General features: G+C 41.0%; 1 protein-coding gene across 4 annotated transcripts in view; it reads right to left on the reverse strand.

Moving 5' to 3' along the window:
- Positions 1–26,028, reverse strand: part of HDAC4 (histone deacetylase 4) — a 393,738-nt gene that overhangs the window by 72,373 nt on the left and 295,337 nt on the right. For all 4 annotated transcript variants that reach the window (XM_073633685.1, XM_073633682.1, XM_073633683.1 and 1 more), the window contains 9 exons: positions 22,254–22,434; positions 21,937–22,160; positions 14,419–14,667; positions 14,144–14,330; positions 13,925–14,058; positions 12,455–12,560; positions 10,924–10,970; positions 5,299–5,406; positions 120–175 (listed from right to left, as the gene is read on the reverse strand). In XM_073633685.1, coding sequence (XP_073489786.1) covers positions 120–175; positions 5,299–5,406; positions 10,924–10,970; positions 12,455–12,560; positions 13,925–14,058; positions 14,144–14,330; positions 14,419–14,667; positions 21,937–22,160; positions 22,254–22,434 — 1,292 coding nt within the window. The remainder of the gene's footprint in view (positions 1–119; positions 176–5,298; positions 5,407–10,923; positions 10,971–12,454; positions 12,561–13,924; positions 14,059–14,143; positions 14,331–14,418; positions 14,668–21,936; positions 22,161–22,253; positions 22,435–26,028) is intronic.

Genomic DNA, 26,028 nt, shown 5'->3' on the forward strand with positions numbered 1-26,028 from the left:
TACCAGTGTGATCTGCAGCATAGAGAGAAACCATGCAGTGTTCCAATGGGAACTGACCTAAACAGATGAAACAATCAGTAAAACAGCTAAGGTACAAGTAATGTAAGGAAAACACTTACATAGGCGTGCTCTCTTCAGCATGGTGTCCAGGAGGTCGGACTACAGCAAAGCCATTCTTTGTAAATAAGGATACAAAAAAATGTAATTACAGCTCAATAAGGAGATCATAAAAAAGTGGCTTACAGATGACGGCCACAGTTGAAAAATGTATACAGTCAGGAATCAAGAACCAAAATACCAACTTATGAAGATCAAGTTTTGTATATCTGCAAACTTGCCATTTAGAAGCATAAAACAAACAAATTAAATAAATACAAATTTAAACTAATATGGTATATTGGACTTATATAAGGCATAACTGTTGACATCAAGCTATGTATTTATTGGTGTATGTATGGTGAAGAATGGATAAACTGGGCACCGATGTACATACAGGCAATCCCCAACATACGACTTACATAAGACTCATGCTTACAAACTGAGGGAGAACACAGAAAGCGAGAGGAAATCTACCCTTGGGAAGGGAAATTCACTTCTGTAAGAGCTATCATGGGAAAAAGGCGTCTCCATTGAAGCTTTATCACCAATCCTCGTTTCCACAACAACCCAAAATTCTCAAAATCCAATTGTCACAGTAACAGAAAGTGAGGTGAAATCTTCTGAACAGGGGCACAGACAGCAAAACAAATGTTACAGGGGTGTTAACTCTTCCCTATGCTATCCAAAAAACTTCAAAATAATTTTTTTTGGCTGGATTTGCACTTAAAAAGTGTACCTGTTCCAACTTACACACAAATTCGACTTGGTTTCTGTAGGCTTGTTCTCATATTCTTTGTAACCAGGGGACTGTCTGTATTGCCAAGGTCCCATTAATCATCACATCCCACGTGGATATTTCATTTTTTGGTACATGCTAGAGAATTAAACCACCTAGAGGTTTCATATATCATGGGAACTCTGTCGCTAGGATCACTGGCTAGACTTCCTAGGTTCGGACATCTGCTGTGGCCATTTTAAAGGAGTTTTACATTTTTCTGTCAAATTTTCAGTTGATTTAAAGTGGAGGTAAACCTGATTAATAACATTTGAGCTGGACACATATCTGTAGTGTTTTCTTATCTCTCTCCAAAGCACTCCCATAGCTGTTTCTTGCTTTATAGCTCTGTTATCAGCCTGAAAACTTCTCACAGTTCTCAGAGACAGGAGACAGAAGTGTGTGTCGGGAAGGCTGCTATAAACAGAATAGCAGTCAGCTTGCAGCCTAAGACCAGAGCTCTGCACATTCCTTCCTTCCTTTGCCAAAGTGGAGTGGGGGTGTGTGCCTTTCCTCCAATCAGCTGTCTTGGCTGTATGCCAATAATCCACTCCCAGTGCTAACCAGGAAGAGAAAAACGTTAACAAGAAGAGCACTTTCTAAAGGATATATACAGATGAAGACAGCAGATATGGATGTAAAACTTACATAGGGAGATTTGTTTCATCTCTGTGTATCATCTGAGGCGGTTCACTTCACTGGGTACATTTGAGGGTTTACATCCACTTAAGCCTAAATTTAGACTCAGATATTGCATGTAACTCGCACCCTCACCGCAGGTGCCAATCACACGCGATGTCTGAGCAATGCGAGTATGGCTGAACTCGCATTGGATTCGCACAGAAAAAGGTGAAGGGACTTGTTTTTCCTGCACTGGAATCAGATTGCATGGGTGTTCTCACCTATTCGATCCGATTCCTATACAAATCCACAGTTGGCACTGCGATCTGTGAACCATTCTGGGTGTGTCATTAACAATGCATTGACACCCTCAGTTCGCAGAGGGCAGTGTGGGAGAGAAGTGATGCGGGAAGCGGCAATGTAATCGCACTGGTTCCCGCATTGCACTAGTCTGAACCTAGGCTTAAACAAAACAGGAGGCACTGAAAAATGCAATGGCGGGTAAAAACACCCAAAACTCTAAAGCTGTGCAGAAAATCAGTTAGGAAAGATGAAGGACAGATCTTACTGCTGGAGTATCCAATATATATATATATATATATATATATATATAAAACACCAGAGGCTGTCTTTTAGCCACCTGTGACTAAAATTTCACTTTTGGCTGATCCCTTAATAAAAGGTAGAGAAAAGGTAGAGATCCCTTTGATAAAAATATATACTAACAAGACACAGTCTTCATAGAAGAGGTTATACTAACAGGAAGGAAGAGTTGTCTGCAGGTGCAACACTTTGTCTGAAACATGCAACAGGTGTTCAATCCTGAATTTGACCCACGTGGAGCAATGGCAGCAAGCAAGGCAGTCTTCAAATGATACGTATTAGCAAAGTATGGGGTCCTCTTAGGAGTTTTGATGTTAAGGCTGTGGTAAGGACATATATGGAATTCGATTTTGAGGTTCACATATCCTTTAAATAAGTTCACTTTTGGGAACATGCTACATGTTCCAAAAGTAAATACAAATAAAGAAATCAGCGCAAAAAATAATTCCTAAATAACCTAAAAACGAATGCAGCTAGCACAAAAGATCATCACATAATCAAAGTAAAATGCATAAGGTAAGGTGCAGTGCAAGAACAGGTAAATTAAAATGCAATGTTAAATGCAGTATTAAAAAAGCAATCACAAAAAAAGTCCAACAAGAAAGGGGAAGAGGACTAAAAGGCCCAGCAAGCACCAAGAGGATTCCACGTGACAATCACACAATTCAAGGAAGATAATGGTGACAGACCCTCCACCTTCAGAGCAATCGCTTCGCTCACCTTAAGGACTGGACCACTGAATTAACAGATGGTCAAATAGGTAGGACCCTTCATAGGGTAAATGATCCAGGCAAAGACTCCAGTAGATTCCCCAGAATATACAAAAGGTGAAGCAAAAACAACTCGAAGTGCTCATTGTGGATCAGTTACAAAGCAGCTTTATTTTAAAAATGGTTACTCACAAACGGCTGTTTATAAAATGGCATTTCCATCACAGATGGCTGAGTGGTGTGTAAGATGCAGGTCGGCAGCGGGTGATGTCAGCGCGTAGCGCCTCCCCCCGTACATGTTATGTTCATAGAACTTCGTCAACACCTGTTTAAAACAGCCGTTTGTGAGTAACCATTTTTAAAATAAAGCTGCTTTGTAACTTATCCACAGTGAGCACTTAAGAGTTGTTTCTGCTTCACCTTCACCTATGAAGGGACCTGCCTATTTGACCATCTGTTAATTCAGTGGTCCAGTCCTTAAGGTGAGCGAAGTGTTTGCTCTGAAGGTGGAGGGTCTGTCACCATTATCTTCCTTGAATTGTGCGATTGTCATGTGGAATCCTCTTGGTGTTTGCTGGGACTTTTAGTCCTCTTCCCCTCTCTTGTTGGACTTTTTTGTGATTGCTTTTTTTAATACTGCATTTATCATTGCATTTTAATTTACCTGTTCTTGCGCTGCAACTTACCTTATGCATGTTACATGTTCCACCCATTTTTTGGGCGGAGCTTATGCTTGTGACGTCACCACACACGCTGTAATCAGAAGGGTTGTTGGATCGGTTACCGGGACTGATATTTTACTGTCAAGTGCTTGTTGTTTTTAACCATGGTCAGTGGCTAGGCATTTATTTTAATAATAAACTGCATATACATGTTTTACACTACGTGGGTCTCTTCAGTTTTATTTTGAACATTTCTCGTTAATGTATGGGAGATCTCGGTGCTTACAGGTGGAGATTAGGAGGTGATACAAGTTCCCCTACAGATGACACATTTATTTACAAGCTCTCATGACTCTTTTATATAAAGGGTTCACATGTACTGGTAAGAGTCCTCTTTATTATAGTGGTGGCACATTTGGGTGTTGAGAACATCTGAGCAGAAAGATTCCTTTGCATAATGTTTCTCATGAATTTGGACTTTTTGGGGATGATTACTTCTATTTGTTTTCATTTTTATTATTGATTCATCAAGATAAACTTGGTTTGATTTTCACCTATCACTTTTAGCACGGTGATGCATATTTACATATTTGTATACAATTTGTCTAATTGTTCTTGCCAGCTGCTGTTTTCTGATCTGTCAGCACGATATCTGTTTGTAACTTTTAGGCCCCTTTCACACTGGGGCAGTTTGCAGGCGTTACTGTGCTAAAAATAGCGCCTGCAAACCGCCCCTAAACAGCCTCCGCTGTTCGTTCAGTGTGAAAGCCCGAGCATCTTTGGAGCGGTGAAGGAGCGGTGTATTCACCGCTCCTGCCCATTGAAATCAATGGGACAGCGCGGCTATACCGCGGTAATACCGCGGCTATAGCCGCGCTATACGAGGGGTTTTAACCCTTTTTCGGCCATCGGGGGGTTAAAACCGCACCGCTAGTGGCCGAATACCGCGGTAAAACAGCGCTAAAAATAGCGCTGTTTTACCGCCGACGCCCCCTACCGCCCCAGTGTGAAAGGGGCCTAAGTAACATGTTCCCACTGCTGCAGCCTCTTTCTAACCCACCACCTATAGTAACAGCGAGCCGGGGATCTTCTCCTCAAACTTGCTGTCACAATTTAAAGAAAAAAAATGTCTGCGTGGGGCTCTGCCCACCTGGCTGCGTCATTCATTTACAGAGTTCTGTGAATGGGAGAACTACAAGTACCAACATTCTTTGTGGGATTCGGCTTGTAGTGGTCAATGAACTACCAGGGCGCTGTTGAGCATTCTAAGTAGTTCATTGATTCTGTCATTGGCAAATGTCTGCTTGTACGAGTAGACAGCTTAAAAACGGACAGTCTGGAGGAGTCATCGTAATATGTACATTTAGGCTCCTTAACAGAAGGCTGAACAGGTATATTGTTACAATTTTTTACTAGTGATTTTAGCAGCAGCCTCATTTTTTAATGAGCTGAATATCCCATTCCACTTATTAAGCATTAAAAAAGCAACATTCAATTTGAAAACCCTTTTCAAATAAAGTGCACAACATTAGGCCCTCTTCCATAACGGACAATACTGATTACAACACCTGACATACTTTACTGTGGCAACCATATAATATATTAAAACGTTACAATGCTGGCAGAACTTTATGAGATAAGAGGAAATGGCTTTATGCAGAAAATTGATTTGATTCCAAGCGTAAAATACTATTAATAGGAGTTTGCTGGGTCTGAATTTTAAATCACTAGTATCGTAAACAGACTTCTGGTAATAAAAAAAAGGCCTTTTTGCTGATTCTTTAGGGGAGGGTGCAGTGGGGATTATATGCCATGTGCAAGCACATACCTTTAGCTCTCCTGCCACAACCTTTGAGGCAAGTTCCACTACACACCCCACAGCTAGGCGGGCAGCCCCAGAAGAATGTACTTCATTCCAAATTGTGTCACTGTCAACCTGGCAAAAAAGAAGGAAATGTAATGTATGAATTTCAGAAACCTTGCATATGCTGCATACAGAGATGCAGATACTGAACATCTGCCTACAAAATACTTTTTTATGCAAATGTAAAATCTGTTTCTTGAAGTCTATTGATGGACTCCTTCTACAGAAGAATTGGAGATTGGCAAAAAATAAATAAAAAATGTAGGACAGCCTGGATAACTCCCTCCCACTACAAGCATACCTCAGTTTGGTAGCATTGGGATTCCCAATGGATGCCAAGAAGATGGTTTTAAGGCGAATGCAAAAAAAAAAAATGGGATTTTCAGCTTACCTGTAAATTCTATATAATGGAGTACAGTACAGGACAGGTAGTCAAAGACCATGTGCTAATATGCTGTTATGCCATTACCTTCAGGTGGACACTGGCAAAAGCTTTGCTGGGAACACCCAGTGCACCCTGGCATAACCCCACCCACTCTATGGGACTCCAGTTTTGTAGAAAGCAAAAAGGAGAAACAGAGAAGAGGAACCTGTGTCATGTACTGGACTCTAAGATATGGAGTTTACTGGCAAGTCGAAATTGCCATTATCCTAATTGTACAGTACAGGACATGAAGTAATAGACCATGAGACATCCCCAAGCAATAAACTGGGGGGGGGGGGGGGGGGGGGCTATTGAGCAACAACAAAACAAACAGAAACATGCCCACGAAAACAGACCTGAAACACTCAAATGACAGCTTGAAGCACTGATGCATCTTGCAGCTAAAACCTGCACCATCAGAGACTTGAAGATCCACTAGGTAAAACTCTGAGAAAGTATAAACAGAAGACCAGGTAGTGACCTCGCAAGCCTGCAAAACTGATGCTTGATGCTGAAAAGTCTAAGAAACATAGATTGATCTGGTGGACTGGACCCTGATGGGGAATGAAAATGAGCTGCCTAAATCACCCAGTATTGGTGAAAAAGGAAGCAGGATGTCCCTTCTTTGGACCTTCAGGGAGGACAAAAAAGGACCTTTTTAGTTTTTTCTGCAGGAAGATGTGACAGATGGGTAAATCCCAACTGCTCTTACCATAACCAGGCTGTAGAATGAAATCTCCTTGGCATGTTTTGGACTAGGACATAAAGAAGGGAGAAGCATGTCCTCAATAAGGTGAAAGGAAGAAACCAGCTTGGGGGTGAAAAAGGGTCTGGGTCTCAGGACCACGTTGTGCTATGTATGACAAAAAAAGGCTTCTTACAAAAGGGCCACCAACACACAGACACGCCTGACGAAGGTAATAGCAACCAAAAAAGCCACCTTACTCATGAGATTTCCTAATGGTATATCCCAAAACTGTTCAGAGAGAGGTTTTCAAAGAACCTAAAGTGCCAGATTCAAATCCCAGGGAGACACAGGAGATCGAAGTTGGGAATTAACATGAGCAATTCCTTGTATAAAGGTCTTGACAAGGCAGCAAAGCCAAAGCTTTTGTAAATAGAGTGGATAAGCAGTGGTGAAGAGACAGAATGGGAGCTGGGATGGAAAGGGTGCAAGAGAGGTAAATGTGTGGACTAGTATGGAAACCTAGTCTGCAGCGATGTTTGCAGTGCACATTTATGGAGGGGAGCGCAGATAGCAGACGAAGATGACAAAGTAAACAGTGGAGAAGGAGAGGAGGATCAGATCAGTGTAAAAGCGTACTGTATAATGGAAGTGTAAACAGAGGGTCAAAAAATGAAGCAGGGGGTGACTGGTGTAAGAGGAATAAGTGAAAGTAACTCACCAGGAAAGAAGGTGGCGTGACCCAGGAAGGAGAATGAGTTAATGGAAGTGGTGAGGCCTCAGTGAGGAAGGCAAGGGATTAATTTTTAGCAGTCAGTAGGTGAGATAAAGAAGTTGGAGCAGCTGGAGGAGTTAGATAACCTTGACCTTGTGCAGTGGAAGTATGTACATGCGCCCTAATAGCCAAGCTCCTCTACAGCATGTGAGAGTCAGTGTGTATATCACTCTGCCAGAGACTGACTGGGGTGCCGGAACTTTACAATGCGTGTCGGAAAACACGGCTGCATGATCCCTCTGCATACCAACTTTATCATTAAGTCCCTGACTAACCAGCTGCTAATGTTTAAGCTAGGATTTGAAGACATGATTGCCGATTGGGGTGCTAGCAGAAATTTTGGAGTGCTTTAGCACACTCATGCACCCCCAGACTGGCAGCACCCCTCTCACTGCGGTGCCTACGGATGCCAGAAATTCCCCTAATGTGAAAGAAGCCATAATAGATCTTGCAGACTCCATGCAAAATTTGGGGACAAGCAGGTATCGGTTCAGGGATTTTATATCCAAAATGGGGCAAATGCCTCTATTTGGATTTTGGACCGTGTATAAGTTTGAGTAAAACCCTTTGATTTTTTTTTTTCCTCTGCAGGAACTGGGATTACTACTCCTTGTGCTTATCGATTCAGGACATTTCACAAGTCTGCGTGTCTTTGAAGTGAAAATGGCAGATTGGACAGTGGGAATTAAGGAGGGGGCATGGGTACAAATTTTATTCTGGATCCCCTGGAAATGACAGATTGAACCCAGAGGTCCGACACATCTGTGATACAAGGCAAAGGCCACCTGACGTTGCCCCACTTCGTACAGTGAGGCTGCAACTTAATTGCAGAGAAGGCTTTTGAGTAAGCTTGGAGAGTTTTGGGGTCCAAGGCTTGGGATGGACTGAGCTTTGGCTTAAGAGGAGAACGCCTGGGAGAAGCAAAAGGACCCCCTTTCAGTGAGAAGGGGTAGTAGCTGTAGTATTTGTAGCACTTTCACCCTAGTAACTTCCTTGATATATTTATCAAAGGACTCACCAAATCCTTCACTAGTGTTTACTATTGAAAGGCATGTGTAAGTGACAACTTTTCCAAGCAGGCTCAGCAGACAAAGCTTTTTAACCACAAAGCTTGGACAATAGACAATGGTATGTCTGAGTCATCTAGAGATAGTGGAAGGAGAAATTGGAGGACCCTATGCAAACCATTTAGAATGATAAAGAGCAAATAAATCTTTCTGAAAGAAGCTGTGGCTATTAGGTGACTAGAGGAAGACAGAGGGACCAAAGAACAATGTTCTGGTTGAGATCCAAAGGGTGAAATTAGCTTAGGCAAGAAGGAATTCCTAGACCTTAACACCATCTTGTCCGTATGCAAAACCAGAGAGTACTCTCTGACAAAATTAAATGTCAGTTTCTGAAGTCCAGAAAGAGAACCAGACAGAGATTAATGGGGTTTTCCATTGAAAACGTCATTCTATGACGAAACGCGTCTGGAAGGTACGTGCTGACGTCACCACGTCGCCCCATTGAGGAGGATGGAAGTTTTGTTTGTTGCCGGCCGGCTTCGATTTATCAAATTCATATCGCTCTATATACAGTTCGTTTGTAAGCGTTTTTCTTTTATATTTAAATAAACTAGTATAAATGTTATCACGCTATTGGCATTATTCCATTCTTTTTGGGATTGGTCCTATTCACATCATGTGAGTCATGGAGCCTTCGGTTTGAAGCTGCAAAGACGGATCATCCATCCATTAACCTCTACCTATCCAGCTGGATTTTCATCCGGTTAAGTCATTTGCCTTTTGAGTCTGCCATCTGGTAAGCGGGCTCTCTGTGTGGTGTTGGTGTACTTACTGATCTTTTCACTGGTTGATCTTCCACATATCTGCAAGATTTTTCACTTGGTATTTACCATCTGGTAAGCAGGCTCTCCGGGTGGTGTTGGTGCACTTACTGATTTCTTCACTGGTTGAAGGTTCACATATCCGTAGAATTTGCACTCATTATTTGTTATCTGGTAAGGAGGCCCTCTACGTGATGTTGGTGGTTATTAATTTTTTTACCACTGGGTGCTTGATACAGTAATATAATAAAATTGTTTTACTTCACCATGTGAGTGTTACTCCTATTCATCTATTTAAACAATGTGGTAGTATTACGCTATGTTATTATTCTATATCTTTTTGGGATAACATTTTTTCGTGGATTCAACGCACACCCAACTGTGACTGGTTCGCATCAAGGCCCAGGCTGGGTTAAGCCACTTGCTTTGGCTTACATTCTGGTAAGCATGCCATCTATCAGTTGGGGATACAGTCTGCCTTGTTAAATCACTGAGTGTCACTATTCGGAAAGTTGGGACTGTTATTAATTTGGACTTTAATTAGTTTATAATCACATCTGTATGTTAATTTTTCACAGAGAATATTGTAACAAACTCATGTATTATTGATTCCATTTAATTCTTTTTAGTGCGGGTTTCCTATTTCTTATTTGTTTTTTGTGTATATCTCACAAATAGCTGCTGCTTTATTTTTCCAAGCACAGTTTTTTTTCCTTGATTGTAAGGGTTAGTTTTGTTTTCTTAAATTAACAGACATATCATACTTACCTCCACTGTGCAGTTCGTCTTGCAGTGATCCCGAACCTTCTCTTCTGGGGTCCCCCCGCGGCTCTCACGGCTCCTCTCCACATCAGATAACCCCCTCGGAGAACCGCTTCCCCGAGGGGGTTACTTTGTGGGCCCGCTCCTGAGTCCAGCATTTGCGTCCATAGACACGAAGGCCAGACTCAGCCCCGCCCCCCGTGTCATTGGATTTGATTGACAGCAGTGGGAGCCAATGGCTGCACTGCTGTCAATCTAGCCAATCAGGACACGAGACACCAGCTAGAGCTGGTGTGCTCATCCCCAGCGCGAGAAAAAGAGGGTTCAGGTAAGTAAAACGGGGGCACTGGGCACTGCAAGAGGTTTTTCCCCTTGAAGGTTTGCAACCCCTTTTAACTCACAAAATTTTCAGTCAGCTAAGCTGCTGCACACATGCAAAAAAAAAAAAAAAAAAAAAAAAAAAAAGGAAAAATTTCAACACAGCATAAAGCCCACTAGGTACTCAAAACAATAAGTTTTCAGTGATGGGGACAGGAACACTGCCACAGCTCTGGCTAGATAACTCCACAAGGAATTCCCAGACATACCAGCCTGACCTGAAAGTAGTGTTGTGCTAACTGGAACACAGTGACTGCACAATGCAGGACTGTTGCGAAGCGATCCCCAGTATACTTAGTGAACCTGGAAAAATCTGTGCTCATTGGCTAACTGAAGGGGCATCTGTGAGGTCTGTCCTGAATCTATCAATTGAAAGAAAAGCCTTTCAAACAAACAAAACATCAGAACTGAAGAAACATATCCATTTTTCTTTGGACACCAGAAAAAAATTTGGGCATGCTGGTAGCAGGAGCGATGTTATCCAGGCTGGCCAACAGTTTTTGTTTGCCAGTGTGCAATTCTCCCGTAGGTGGCAGTTTAACTCAAGATAAAATACTTTTTGTGTTACTCAATAGACAAGAAAGAAATGAAAGTTACAAACATCCATTTCAGTTGTCAGATCTTCTATTACACAAATATCCACTTCAACTGTTATATGTATGCCATGACTTGAATGTGAAAAACCTCAATACCAAAAGATTTAAAAGCAAAGTGCCATGGAAGCAGTGAACACTCACCCCAACTCCGCCACACGGGAGACGAACAAACATGGAGGTCAAAGATCCTGCATGAGAAAAGGGGAATGTTTAGTGGAGAGAGTTAGTAGCATCAGCTCAAAAATGTCCTAATACACAAACCACAAAAGAGCATTGTGAAGTCAGCAAATCACCATCATGCTAATGGCTATACTGCAAATCTCAACACCTACAGACTAAAGTGCAAATGCAGTGTTTTTTTTTTAAGATTACAGGTTTGAAAATAAATACAAAAGCATTTAACATGAAAAAAAGTTTTAGGCAGGTTTAGAGAATGGTGTAGAGCAGTGGTTCTCAACCCTGTCCTCAAGTACCCTCAACAGGCCATGTTTGTAGGTTTCCCTTTATCTTACACAGGTGCTTTAAATCAGAGTCAATGGCTTGGTATTTTGGACAGCTATTCTATCTAAGAGAAATTCCCAAAACATGGTCTGTTGAGGGTACTTGAGGACAGGGTTGAGAACCACTGGTGTAGAGAATGTTATAAAAAAAAATATTTTAATTGTTTATTTTTATAAATTTAGAAAATGCAAAGTGAGCGAACAGAAGAAAGAACTAAATCAAATCAATATTTGGTGTGACTATACTTTGGCTTCAAACCAGTATAAATTCTTGCGCACTTTCTACACTTGCATAAAGTCACAGATTTTGTAGGATTAGAGTCAGGTGTATCAATCAATTATACCAAGCAGGGGCTAATGATCATCAATTTAATATGCAGGCTGAAACAGTCATTAACTGAAACAGAAAAAGCTGTGGAGGCTTTAAACTGGGTGAGGAACAACCAAAGTCTGCTACTAAGGTGAGTTTGTGGAAGACAGTTTAAGGTCATAGGCATACACCATGGCAAGACTGAGCACAGCAACAAGACGTTTCTGCAAACAGAGCTTGAGATTTGGTCAGGATCAATGGTGTCTTCAATACTGAGAAATACAAGCAGATACTTATCCATCAAGCATACCATCAAGAAGGGGTGTGATTGGCCCACAAATTTATTCTGCAGCAGGACAACGACCCCAAACATACAGCCAATGTCCCTAAGCACTATCGTCAGCTTAAAAAAGAAAAAGGGAGTCCTGGAAGCGATGATTTGGCCCCCACAAAGCCCTGATCTCAACATCATTGAGTTTGTCTGGGATTATATGAAGAGACAGAAGTATTTGAGGCAGCCTACATACACAGAAGATCTGTGTTTTTTTCTACAAGATGTTTGGAACAACCTACCTGCCGAGTTCCTTAAAAAAACGCATGCAAGTGTACCTATAAGACTAGGTAGGTCACACTAAATATTAATTTGATTTGGATTTCTCTTCTGTTCATACACTTTCCATTTTGTTAATTGATAACAAAAAAAAAATCATTAATACTTCTTTTTTTGAAAGCATTCTTAATTGAAAGCATTTTTCACGCCTGCCTAAAACTTTTGTACAGTAGTGTATGTACAATACTAAAACTGAGAAAGGTTCCAGTGTTTTGCATTAAACACAAACCTAGTATCAATGCAAGAACTTACCCTCCAGTTTTTGTCTATTCAAAGGATTAGTGCCATAGAGCAGAGTATGAGCCTCAGAGTGGACAGTCTGCAACTCCTCCAAAGTGGCTTTTCTGCCGCGTATACACTGCAAGTAATTTGGGATACACAGGTGAATAGCATAAAGGCATATAACTGGCCTGTAGCACTATGTTAGATTAGTAATCACAGTCACAAGGTGGAAAGAAACTTGTAAACGCACAAGCAGTAATGAGAAGAGGCCAAGGCTGGGTTCACTCTGTTGCCTTATAAGTTTATGTGAAATCTCCATTAATAACTGTAAAATATTGTATTGATGAATATATTTCATTTAGCTGGCATCTATGAAAGCCGGGCAAAAAGTTGCATTTAAGCTTTTGCTAAGAGCAGAGAATGTGGGCCAAGGCTTGTATATTCAAACAATGCAGAGCCAATTCCATTGTTTTACACCTACTCCTTTGAAAGGATCCCATGTTGGGATATGCATTGGAGGGGGCCCAACCCATAATCAACACCTAACTTTCTGGGGAAATTCAATTAACACACTTGGCCAACATAGTCACATAGATTTGCATGAAAGGGGGCCGACTTATGGAGTAAGCCCTCCAATCATGATCCAAGCTAGGCCAACCAATGAGACATCAGCTTGGTTTGATATACTCAGAGCCAAGGGGGAGGTAACCCTTCTCTTTCTGATAGACCAGCGAGCTGAAAGGAGCTTTGGTAAGGATGGGTAATTATGGGAAAGGAATGCCCTTTTACTTGTAACTAAATATGTGAGTAGATTACTGTATGGAGGAATATACCCTGTATTCCTTCATGTAAATACTTTATTTCAACCTAATATTTTCTTCCTTGGTGTAAGGCGATAGATAGACGATTGTGTATTAGCTAGACTTTCAACTGTGTCCTAATAAATGTTATTATATTTTAAGCTTTCACTCTTGATCGAAAAGAACTCTTATTTAACCCACATCATATCTATAAGATATGAAAAATCTTAAATATAGATTTTTCAGGGTAACAACACATATGTAAATTGGATGTGCATCCATCTTGCATGACAGGCAAATCTGACCGGCTCTCAATGGAACCGACTCACACATGTCCAGAGCGGCTGCGGTCTGGCTTAAAAAAAGGGTACAGTGCAAGTTTGGGTCCGGTTCAGGTGCGAATTCAGGCAAAAATTTGGACCTGAATCGCACCTGAACCAGTAAACAGACACGCACCGGACCCCAGGCACGAACCCACGGCCGCACATATGTGAACTCGGCTTAAAATAAAATTGGACTACATTGGACAATTTGACAGGATGATTCAGATCTGTAATTTCTGCAATACACAAATATATAGCAGGTGTATAATTTTTAAATTTTAGGTTTTTTGGCCCTTAAACCAATTTTATCAACAAGCATGTAATAATTGTTTAAACTGAACAATCATCTTTCTGTGCACAGACCATTAAATACTCACCTCACACATGCTCCTCAAACCGGTCTCTTGCAACCTGGACCAGATGCTTTGAATGCGTCCAGCATGCTCTGGATGGATATTTGTGTTTCCACAGATACACTGATGTTTAAGCATCAAGGTGTCATACACAAGACCTGCAATTATTTCAAAGGTCATACTTGAAAGCAACATTTAGCTTGACATTATAATCCATAGATAACCAATTTCAAAGTAAAGTACCTGTAGTGAACCTGGGCTTAGTGGGAGTTTCCTGAACAGACATTGGAAAGGAGGCAGAGGCCGGAGAAGACTGTGCCCTTGACAGAGGTCTGTGCCCACTAAAAGGCATAACTAATCCAGCAGCTTCAATGGAGGCCTGATAGTTCCTCAGCTGATGAATTCGTTGCTGTTCAAGTAGTAGTGTTTGCTGTGGGTAATAATCATGGGAACCTTAGCTTCCATTTCTTTGGTGGTTTTAGGAAAGTAGACAAAGTATAAGAAGCAAAGTGTAATACCTGTCTGAACAACAGATCCTGCTCAGTCTGCAAGTTATTCTGCTCTAGCTCATGTGTATTTGACTCATCCTCACTCTCTTCTCTCTCCTGCTTCACATGCACAATACTGCCAAGGCTTTGCTCCTTGAGATTGGATGCATGTTCTACATATGGCTCTTCATGTAATGCTTGGTGCTCACGCAGTTCTTCCTCAGTCTCCTCAGGATGGCTTTCATGCTGTCGTGAAACCTCATTTACTTTAGGAATCATCTAAACATAAAAGGCAAATAAATGACAAAGTAAGAGACTCAAAGAGAGCTTAAAAAGACAAACAACAAAAACATACTGATTGGAGGAAGAATAATTGTTTCTCATTTTCTATACGAAAAAAAGGCTTAATTTACACAAGGAGAAGAATTGTTACTTTCAGCTGTAACTATAGCATTCAAACCTCATTGGATTTGGCTGAAATAAACATTTTTTAATTAAGGTCCTTTTCTTGGTGTGTTAGCTTTGTGAATTGTCAGCAATCCTTCAGAAGTGCACTTCCCACTGTGTACAAGAGGGTCAAAGTGGGCCTAATGCAAACTGAGTATAAGGTATGGTGCTGCGCTAATCCAACAGTAAACTAACAGTACTGCTAAAGGTAGCAGTATGCATAGCAGTCCCTAATGGGAAAATACATAAGCTGATTATATTTCACAGAAAAATAGTTAAATGTCAAGCTAGTGAACACAAGTAAAGTGCAAAGTGCAACAGCGGTGTATGAATAGTAAAATTTAAATAAATACCAATATATTAAAATACTAACAACATTTACAGATAATGGTGCATATTAAATTCAAAGAGTGACAAAGTGCAGAGCAATTCGGTGCAAACTAATGCAGTACTATGTGTGTCGTGCCCACATAAGGACACAATGTAAAATGATATGCCAATAGGTTTAAAACACTAGTACATAACAAATATTGGTGCATAATAAATTCAGACAATGAAAAGTGCAGAGCAATTCAGAGCAAAATAATGCAGCAATGTGTGTGTCATGCACACATAAGGGCACACTGTAATAACAGTGTCCAGTGTAAAAATAAACACAGTGACAAATTGCAAAACTATATCTCCCAATAGAAAAGCGCCAAATAAAAAAGTTGATAAATAAAGGTGCCTAGTGCAGTAAATCCAGTGACAGAGGTTCAGTCCATATTGTGCCAATATAACATCCAGTGACTTCACACAAAGCAAGATGATTCTCCACAGAGCATACAATAGAGTAGATGGACACCGTGATGTGTATAAACCAGGAAAAAAGCAGTGGCTCCTCTTCGTGACAGAGATCCTACACTGATAAGTAATGGCCCCTTACCTCATAATACTGAGGTAACAGCGTTAACAGCAACGCTGGTACTTGCTCCTTCTCCTAAACCTGGATCCGACTGTTCTCCAAACATCGAAGTCCCTCCAAGGGTGCAGTGGCCGTAAATGAAAAGGAGGGGATGTCACATAGTGCAGTAATTTTATAAACCAAAGCCGAAGTTTATTGGAGCATAGGTACTCACATATAGCAGAGCAGAACTCGCATAACACCAACGAGCAGCGGGCTCGTACGCGTCAATCAGTGGGAAGTGCCTGTCCTGTCCCTACGCATGACGTCGCATACCTCGTGACTTCATCAGGGGATAGTTGCCTAATGGCTTCCTATATCTCTCAACGATTATGTTGGCATTTGCCAAGGTAGCTCCCAGCTAGGTCTCTGTCAACTTTCGCAGTCCCACTATTTGTGCCCCAAAATTGGTATCCCAAATTTTAAGTCCTCTTTTACAATTTTTTTGTATTGAAGTTTTAAATAGGAACATTTTAGGAAAAACATTTGTATACAAAGCACCAGTTACAGAGAAACAGGAAAGCAATAAGACAGGGAAATTCTACTTGAGTAGGTAAACAACTGTTTTAGAAGATACAAAGGCAAATTGTACTAGCAAACTGGTCTCGGGTATAAAGTTCCTCCAGGCAGGAGGCTGGAGTGAAGTGTAACAAACAGTACGTAGAGCTCCCATGTTGCTTGTGCAGTTTGTATAAGGAGGAGAGCTAGCATACACATGCATCAGTAAGCTAATGACCTAGTAAGGCTGCCCATAGACAGTTAGAATCTCGGCCAGTTTAGTAGGAACAGGCTGAGATTCGAACCATGTATGGGCAGGCTGAATGTACCACGTTGATTTTACATGTGATTATGGCTAGCGGCTGATATAGTTGCTAGCAATAATCACTTTCTTCATCCCCACTGGGAGAACAGAATGGCTCGGAGGGAGGAATTCCCTCCCTGACATATCAGGTTGATGATGTCGGGATGAACCTCTTGGTCCAGGCAGTGACAAGTGAGGTAATCCACCTTTCAATTGTCCACTCCTGGGATTTAGAGAGCAGGGAGTGCTGGACACAGTGTTCCTTGAACCATGGGATGTTCAGGCTCGTTTTCTTCAATTCTTTCTGACATCTGTGGCATTGTCTGAATGCACCTGATTGGGTATCCCTAAAGAAAGAAAGGGGGTCCAGTGGTGCAGAGCCGCTCCAGGATGTTGACAGGATGTTGAACTGTGAGGGATTGGCTTCCTATGATTTGAAAAACTTAATCCATACTATGTGTGTAGCCACGCATTGGGCTATAGTTTTAAAATGAAAGTTTCCCATGATTTTTTTGTTACAAACTATTGACCGAAGACATAATTTTGATGGGAAGAATATTTCACACTCTTTTTGATACAATGATTCGCTTCTCAGATAAATGGGATATATGGTCTTCTAATAGACATTTATTTTTAGACTGATTCTATGTACGACCTTTATAAAAAGATTTACTACTCTATTTTGAGATATGTTTTTTCTTTTTGACTGTATTACTAATTTATAGACATAGTACAGCTTTTCTATACCTGGAATATATGGAATGTTGGGTCAATGATAAGATTTTATAATACATTTTTGTCTCCTGTTAACGGTTACTAGTAAGGAAGAAAACAGTTTGTAAACAAAAATAACAGACATTGACTACATTCCCTAAACTCTCCTCCCCATCCAGGGAGGCTTGAATCTGTTGTCCTCACCTTCCAATGGTGAAAAATCACCAAGCTGGGGAGTTTATTACCTGGCAGGAGAGAAGCATAAGTAGGTAGAGAGGGAGCATGTTTGTTCCATGCCAACAAAATGCTTTGTTGGAGAGGCCTTGATGGAATTGGACGAATAGTACAGCTTTAAAGGAGGCCATCAAAAAGGGCCATATCTTTAATGGAGAATCACAGGGGGATGTCTCTTTGATCCTGAGGCCCAAGCATGAGACCAGTTTGTTTTCCTGAAGACTTTTGCTTGGGCGGTGTCTAAAATGAGGCCCAGGTACTGCAGGCAAAGGGTAGGTTGGAGAGGAAATGTTTGGATGTTGATTATTCAAACTAAATGCCTGACCTGTCTGAATAGTTCCGCGAACATTTGCTGACAGCTGGAAGGAAGATGAACCCTTCATAAGAAGTTTGAAGATACCCTGTAACTTGAATGCCCTGAGTTCGTAAGGAAGCAAGAAAGGGTGCATGTACCTTTGTGAATACTCTGGAAGAAGAGATAGGCCAAATGGCAGTGTAACAAACTGGAAGTATTTGTCTCCTACTGCAAAGTGCAGAAAGCGCTGAGGTGAGTAAATGGCAATATGCAGATAGGCATGTTGGATCACAGATTGCTTTTCTGAGACAATGTGAGAATAGCTATAACTGACCTTTTGGATTCCATACAAAATTTAGCAAATTGAAAGCACTTGTTTAGGGATTTAGGGTTTAGAGTAAAGAGGAGAATATTTTCTATGCCAAGGTACAGTCCTGAAATACAGGGTTGTGTTGGTTGTTCATTTCCCTAGTCCACTTAGCTGCAATTTCTGTTTGTCAATCTGCAGCTAAGGGCCTGCAAGAGTAAAGAAAGCCTTTAAGATCATTTCACAGTTTCTGTCAGCAGAATCTGTGAATAAAGGAACATCTTCTATGGGTACAGTATGATGTTTAAGACTGAGACAGCAGGGTCTCCTAGCGGAACAGTCTACTTTTTTGTGAACTCTTTTTCCACTGGATAGAGCTCAGCAATGATTCTTGGAGAGGTGAAAATATTTTCTAAAATTACTCCATGATCGTAAATTGTTGTGAGAAAAGAAGGGGGTAAGGTTGGCGCTGCCTACTCCTAATGTGTGATATGTAACACTAAGTAAATGGAATGAAGTAAAAATATTGTGTACCGTCTCTTTAAATAAAAAAAAAAAAAAAAAAAAAAAATCACACCTGTAAATAAAAATATAAAAGTGCACAGACTCAATCGTGCTAGCTGCAAAACATTAATTATCAACAAAAGTAATATCCCAAACTGTTAAAATGCTCAACGTGCTTTTTGAGCAATTAAATCAGTCCATATTATAAACAAATGTCAATATATTGCAAAAAATTAATTCTACAAAAAAAAAAAAAAATCACAGTTCATAAATTCACATGGGTGATCGTATTTAAAAAATGACTTGTGATAGAATAAATCATATCATTGGTGAAAGTTGGGTGAATTTCCACACGTGCTCCAACCTCAGGTCCGCACTCACCAAAAAGATGTACCCCTGCAGGGGTAAAAATCATCACACTGGAATCAGCTCTTTGTTCAGCATTCCTCCTCCTCATCTGCGGTGAAACCAGTCAACGGGTACACTCACATAGCAATGGGTAAAGAGAAAGGCATCTCATCGTGCGGCTGCTCTTGATGTCTGCATGACAAAACGCATAGTGCGGAGCTTACAGCATCACTATGTCACTTTCAGTTTCAGAGATTCAAGTCTGTGGAACGCAAGGCATTCCAGACACATTGCTGTACAGTTGTTTATGATCCCACAGCACTATTGAAAGTGCTTTTTAGTAATTTCTTACTCAATAAACTTGGTTTTACAGGCTTACACGAGGAGATGCCTTTTTCTTTACCCATTCCTATGTGAGTGTACCCGCTGATTGGTTTTACCATGGATGAGGAGGAGGAGGAGGAAATACTGGACAAAGCTGATTCCAGTGTGATGATTTTTACCCCTGCAGGGGTACATCTTTTTGGTGAGTGGGGACCTGAGGGGGGAACACTTGTGGAAATTCACCCAACTTTCACCAATGATATGATTTATTCAAGCACAAACCACTTTTTTAATACGATAATGGCTTTCTTCTGGCGACTTGACCATGCAGCCCATCTTTCTTCAAGTGCCTCCTTATTGTGCATCTTGAAACAGCCACACCACATATTTTCAGAGAGTCCTGTATTTCACCTGAATTTATTTGTGGGTTTTTCTTTGCATCCCTAACAATTTTCCTGGCAGCTGTAGCTGAAATCTTAGTTGGTCTACCTAACCATGGTTTGGTTTCAACAGAACCCCTCATTTTCCAATTCTTGATTAGAGTTTGAACACTGCTGATTGGCATTCCCAATTCCTTGGATATCTTTTTATATCCCTTTCCTGTTTTATACAGCTCAGCTACCTTTTCCCACAGATCCTTTGACAATTCTTTTGCTCTCCCCATGACTCAGAATCCAGAAACGTCAGTGCAGCACTGGATGAAAGATGCAAGGGTCTGTCAGGAGTCCAGAAACTCATTGACTTTTTATACACACACATTAATTACAAGCAAACAGATCACAGGTGAGGATGGTTACCTTTAATAGCCATTCAAACCCCTTTGTGTCAACTGATGTGCATGTTATCAGGCCAAAATCACCAGGGTTTGTAAACTTTTGATCAGGGTCATTTGGGTAGTTTCTGTTGCAATTATGATTTAAAAAGAGTAAACTCTGATTCATAACAAATAGCTTCAGCCAAACACTAACCATGAGTGAAAGAAATGTTTTTGTGTTATCATTCATATTCTCTGAAAAATGGCCAAGAAATCATAAATTCTGCCAGTGTATGTAAACGTATGAGCACAACTGCAAATATCAAGCCTGTGTACTGCACTATACAATTAAGATAAAAGCATTAAAAAAGGCAGCCTATAAAAGTACATTACTACCTACCAGAAAAAAAACATTACTGTCTTGCAGTACTACTGGAATATTCATCAAAAGACACCTCCACTGCGCCAGGTGGCAACTTCTACCCACTGCTGTTCCACTCACAGGCTGCTAGATCATTAGTGTGTCTTTTTAAAGCAGCAGAGACACACTAGTAATGTAGAAAGGAAATGGTCATCCAACATAGCATTGTACAGTGCATCCGGAAAGTATTAACTTCACCCCGGTCTGAGGTCCAGAGCGTTCTGGAACATGTTTTTTTATCAAGGATGTCTCTGTACATTGCTGCATTCATCTTTCCCTCGATCCTGACTAGTCTCCCAGTTTCTACCGCTGAAAAACATCCCCACAGCATGATGCTGCCACCACCATACATCACTGTAGGGATGGTATTGGCCAGGTGATGAGCGGTGCCTGGTTTCCTCCAAACGTGGTGCTTGCGATTCAGGCCAAAGAGTTCAATCTTTGTTTCATCAGACCAGAGCATTTTGTTTCTCATGGTCTGAGAAGCCTTCAGGTGCCTTTTGGCAAACTCCAGGTGGGCTCTCATGTGCCTTTTATTGAGGAGTGGCTATCATCTGGCCGCTCTGACTCTACCATACAGGCCTGATTGGTGGAGTGCTGCAGAGATGGTTGTTCTTCTGAAAGGTTCTCCTCTATCCACAGAGAAATGCTGGAGCTCTGTGACCACTGGGTTCTTGGTCACCTCCCTGACTAAGGCCCTTCTCTCCCAATTGCTCAGTTTGGCGAGGCAGCTTGCTCTAGGAAGGGTCCTGGTGGTTTCAAACTTCTTCCATTTACCGATGCTATAGGAAACTGGTGGGATCTTCAATGCTGCAGAAATTTTCTGTACCCTTTCCCAGATCTGTGCCTCGATACAATCCTGTCTTGGAGGTCTACAAGCCTTGGACTTCACGGCTTGGTCTGTGCTCTGACATGCACATTTTACCGTGGGACCTTATATAAACAGGTGTGTGCCTTTCCAAATCATGTCCAATCAACTGAATTTACTACCGGTGGACTCCAATCAAGTTATAGAAACATCTCAAGGATGATCAGTGGAAACAGGATGCACCTGAACTCAATTGTGAGAGTCATGGCAAAGGCTGTGAATAATTATGTACATGTCATTTTTTTCCTTTTTTATTTTTAATAAATTTGCATAGATTTCAAACTTCTTTCAACGTCGTTCAGGCTGTTGGATCCTGTGAAAATCTTCTGTACAGGGTGCCCCATCCTCTAAACTACCAGTGCTATGGGGGTTAATAGAGTCAGGTCCCTGGGCTGAACTTGCAAGAAGAAGTTCCAGAAGGGGACCCACCCCCTCCTTTCCAACTCCCCCCCGCCCCCAGCACACCACCACCACAGCTGTGTGTTATAAAATTGTTTGCGATTATGAAATTCCCCATTTTGTGAAACATTGTGAGAAAGCAGAAAGTAAAGAAGTCACAAACGTGCACAAGGAAACTTGACACTGACCTTATTGAGATGTATCTGCTGCTGCTGAAACTGCTGTTTGTGCTTCTCAAGGAACTGCTGGTGCTGCTGCTGAATGACCAAGTGTTGCAGGGCATGAGAGTTCTGAGGCAGAGGTGCAGACTGTGTCCGGCCCAATGGGCGGTGCTGACGTAACTTGTGGATTGTAGGAGATACCCGATCAGTGGACACTAAAGACTGGGAGTGAAGAGGGAGTGCTCCCAACCCTGAAGTAGGAATACAGATTTGTCTAAGCTGCTAATGATCTTTCGTTAACAGAACATTCTAAATGCTAAAACATGGAGAGAACTTCAACTCACCTGAAACTAACTGGCTCTGTGCATTGGGCTGCTCTAGCAGGGCCATATGCTGCAGAAGTGAATTATGAGAGTTTGCTGCATCAGAACCAAGGTAAGGAGTGAGGTGAGAAGCAGGAAACAAAGAGAGTCGCTGCTGGATGGTAGGAAGGGAAATGCGTTCAGTCTCTTGACCAGATGCACCCTAAAATAAATAAGATTGGTAATGTAAAATATTTGTGCACTGCATGCAAAAAAGTGTGCATCATTTAATGTATCAAATTGTGCATTCACTTGGACAGGCTGCCAACGCACCAGAAGATGTGCCTTTTTTCAGTGAAGCACACCTAAGTTTACAGTAACCTAATGGTGTGAAGGGGCCCTAAACGTTTTGCTGTATGGTTCACCAATCTCAGACTGATTACCAAACAGACATATCAACAATGACAAAATAAAAACCTAAAATGGAACAATAGGCAGTTGTGTGAAAACCATGCAACCCAGAGAAGAAAATGTGTACTATAGTTTACTCTCCTTTGAGAAAAGGCATTTAAGGGGGAACATGATCACTTAGTGTAAACACAAAAATACACAAATAGTCCATAAAGGGAACATGGTGCAAACTAGTCAACTTTAATCCCTTGCCCGTTTATAAACGTCCTGGTGTTCAAGGAATTAATACAAGCTCAAAGCTGCTACTGCAGTCTTGAGCGTCACATTGATTTTTCAGCTGGCAATTTACTTTTATGTAAAAGTGATCCGGGTACCTCTAACGCTGTCTGATCACTCCTATAGGACGCTAAGAAACCACTGATCTCTCCATAAAAAGACCCTGACACCTGTTAGCACCTCCACTCCTGTTTCTTGTTATACAAATTTAAATAAATGAAAAAATGTGCTGAAAAAGTAAAATATCATAAAATAAATTAAAATAATTTTTAAAAATGTAAGTGCGACACTGCTGTCCCCTTACACACCTAAATATGTGTAATAGGGCATACACAAGTATATGAACAAAAATTGTGCCACATTTGAGGAATCACCTTGGAATGTCAGCGTGAGAGCAATAACAATAGGGGCCAAATTCACTATTAAACCTAAACGGATAACTTGTTAAAGTTTTTAAAGCATTGCCCAGCTACAATTGTGGGTACCATGCTGAACCAATTCTAAGGCTTGACATGTTTGGTATCTATTTTCTCAACGCAATCCCGTATTTTATATGCAACGAGACAAATGGTGCACTAAAATTCAAAATGGTGTGTTTCTGTTTTTCTTTTTAATATGGGTTTGATAAACAGTTGGGCAAATATGATGAAAGATGAATTCCAGGCATGGTGTATTTTTACATAGTTACAATGGTCCAGCTTGGTGACCAGCTGGATGCATTGTGAACACAAGAGGTTGGCCACTTAGCATAGGCTCCATTCTGAAAATGCTGCCCATACTCCTTTCTCTACATTCATTGGAGGACACAGCTCTGTTTTAGATAATCACAAGAACAAAGGTATTCAGGAAAGACAGGCCTCAGCAAGCCACAGGTATAGGTGCTGTGTCCTCCAATGAACACAGAGAAAAAATTGTTTTACTTACTTATAAATTACATACCTTGGAGGGCAGCTGTTCATAGACTCCGGGTTAGAGGCTTGTGCCTTCAGATGATTGGAGACTGGCAAAGTTTTCCTGGACAAACCTCTTTGGCTTACCCCTATAAACCTTACCCACTCCAAGAGAGCTCAATTTTCTACCAAGCATTACAGTGTAACAAAGGAACAGAGGGAAGCATTGCCCGTGACCCATAGTGTACTCCAAAAATAGAATTTACAGCTAAGTTGAAATTCCACTCATCTTAATGTAACAGTACAGGATACAAGCTAGATATTCATAGAGAAAACAAAAAAAGACTATCCTTGCGGTAAGTGATAAAAAAGTGATATCAAACTGGACTGCTGCACGTAAATCATAATCCAGATACAAGATGTTCTATAAACTAATTAATCCATTATATGTGCCATGCCCTTTTAGAAACCCATACAGGCTGGTGAATTAGCACTATGGAGGGGGATTGGTAGGGTTGGATGATGTCTTTATTTTATAGAAGTTTTCTGTGATTCCTGAAATGTTTTTACGCAAAAAGAGTGAAGACAATACTATGTATTCAGAGGACAGTGTAAACCTGATTTTCTCAGTATAATTGCACTTGCTATTTAACATTTGCAGTGGCTGTGACAGTTGGTCGGGTTGGGGGGGGGGGGGGGGGAGGTTGCAGAAGGTAGTTGAATATGTTAGTTCTTAATGTATAGCCCTACGTGGCAGATTCGAGGGCGGGTATGTTGCCCGTCTGGTTGTTGGATGGTATGTTTGTATTGTTTTTCTTTTATGAAAATTAATAAAAAGAATGTTAAAAAAAAAAAAAAAATAGAAACCCATACAGATTTCGTAGTATTCAAAATATGTAAACTGTGTAATAAACACAACAAATAAATCTAAAATATTGCACTTTAGCAGTAATGTATATGAACCTTCATATTAATTTAAAATAAATATACCTGAAACAAAAATCCTAGTTCATCAACAATTCATATAAACATTTTGTGATAAGCGAAGTGAAAGTATATATGAACAAATAACAAAATAAAAAAATCATGAGAAAGTCCCATGCAAAGCCACAAACTTGTCAGTATGTCGGTGACAAAACCAGTGCTTGAGAAAAGGAAAATGATGCTACTATGTGCTCCACCAAAGCGCTTAGATAAGCTCCTTACTAAAAAGTTTTATCCCACACAGAGATCAGACAAAACCTTACTGTCTTGCAGAGTCAATCAAAATGAACTGTAGAAATCAGACACAAAATTCCTGGTGATCTTGCCATGTATTTCCTTGTTCACTCTGTTCCTGTCTTCTAACTGTGCTATTACATGGTCACCCCTAGATCAACAGCACAGGGTGTTGGGAGCAGAATGCACCTTGGCTTTGGGCTCAGTTGATTCTGGGATGTTAGCTTCAAAATCACCCTTTCAGTTGGGTGCACATACACCCCATAAGGGTTATGCACACCATGGTTATAAATATGTTTTTAGAGATGCAATCAGGTGGCTCAATGGACGTTTTAAGCACTTTATGAAGAATTTATATTTTATGTACTGTATATCTGTGTGGTTCATTTTGTACTCTGTTAAGCCCCAGCCACCCGCGTAACAAATTGATGGTTTCCGGTTTCTTTGCAAGTCTTTGTTTGGGGCTGGGTACAGACGCAATCTCCAAGCACATTTACTGTATGTGTTAGAGTCCTAGGGTGCAAGAGTACTTTGTCTTTGTAAAGGATCAGGAATGGCTCCACACAGGAGAGAAATGCTAGTTCAGAGGAAAGTTTCTGCAGGAAATATCAGTTCCCGGATGGGTTTAAAGAGTGGTTTCTGCAGGACAAAGAAAACCAAGTTAGGATCTCAAGGAGGAATATGGTGCTGTAAAGGTGGTATAATCTGAGAAACACCTTGAATAAAAGTGTTTACAAGGGAAAATGAAGCCAAAGCTTTTGGGGAAAAAATGGAAGGATGAAACCTGTTCCTAAAGAGTACCTAAAAGAGAAGTATGGGTTTGGGGGGTTTTCCACATTCATACTTTCCTAGGTGGATGCAGCATTGGTTTGATGCTGCATCTGTCCCCCGGCACCTCTGCACTGAGAACCGAGCGATCGAACATCGCTGTCAATCAGCAGCTCTCTGCTCCCTCCTCGCTTACTGGAGCTCTAAGCTGTGGAGGGGCAGGGAACGGCCATCTCAGGCTCTCAGCGGCTCGC

The sequence above is a fragment of the Aquarana catesbeiana genome, linkage group LG06 (assembly GCF_042186555.1).
Source record: "Aquarana catesbeiana isolate 2022-GZ linkage group LG06, ASM4218655v1, whole genome shotgun sequence".
NCBI classification, from domain to species: Eukaryota; Metazoa; Chordata; class Amphibia; order Anura; family Ranidae; genus Aquarana; species Aquarana catesbeiana.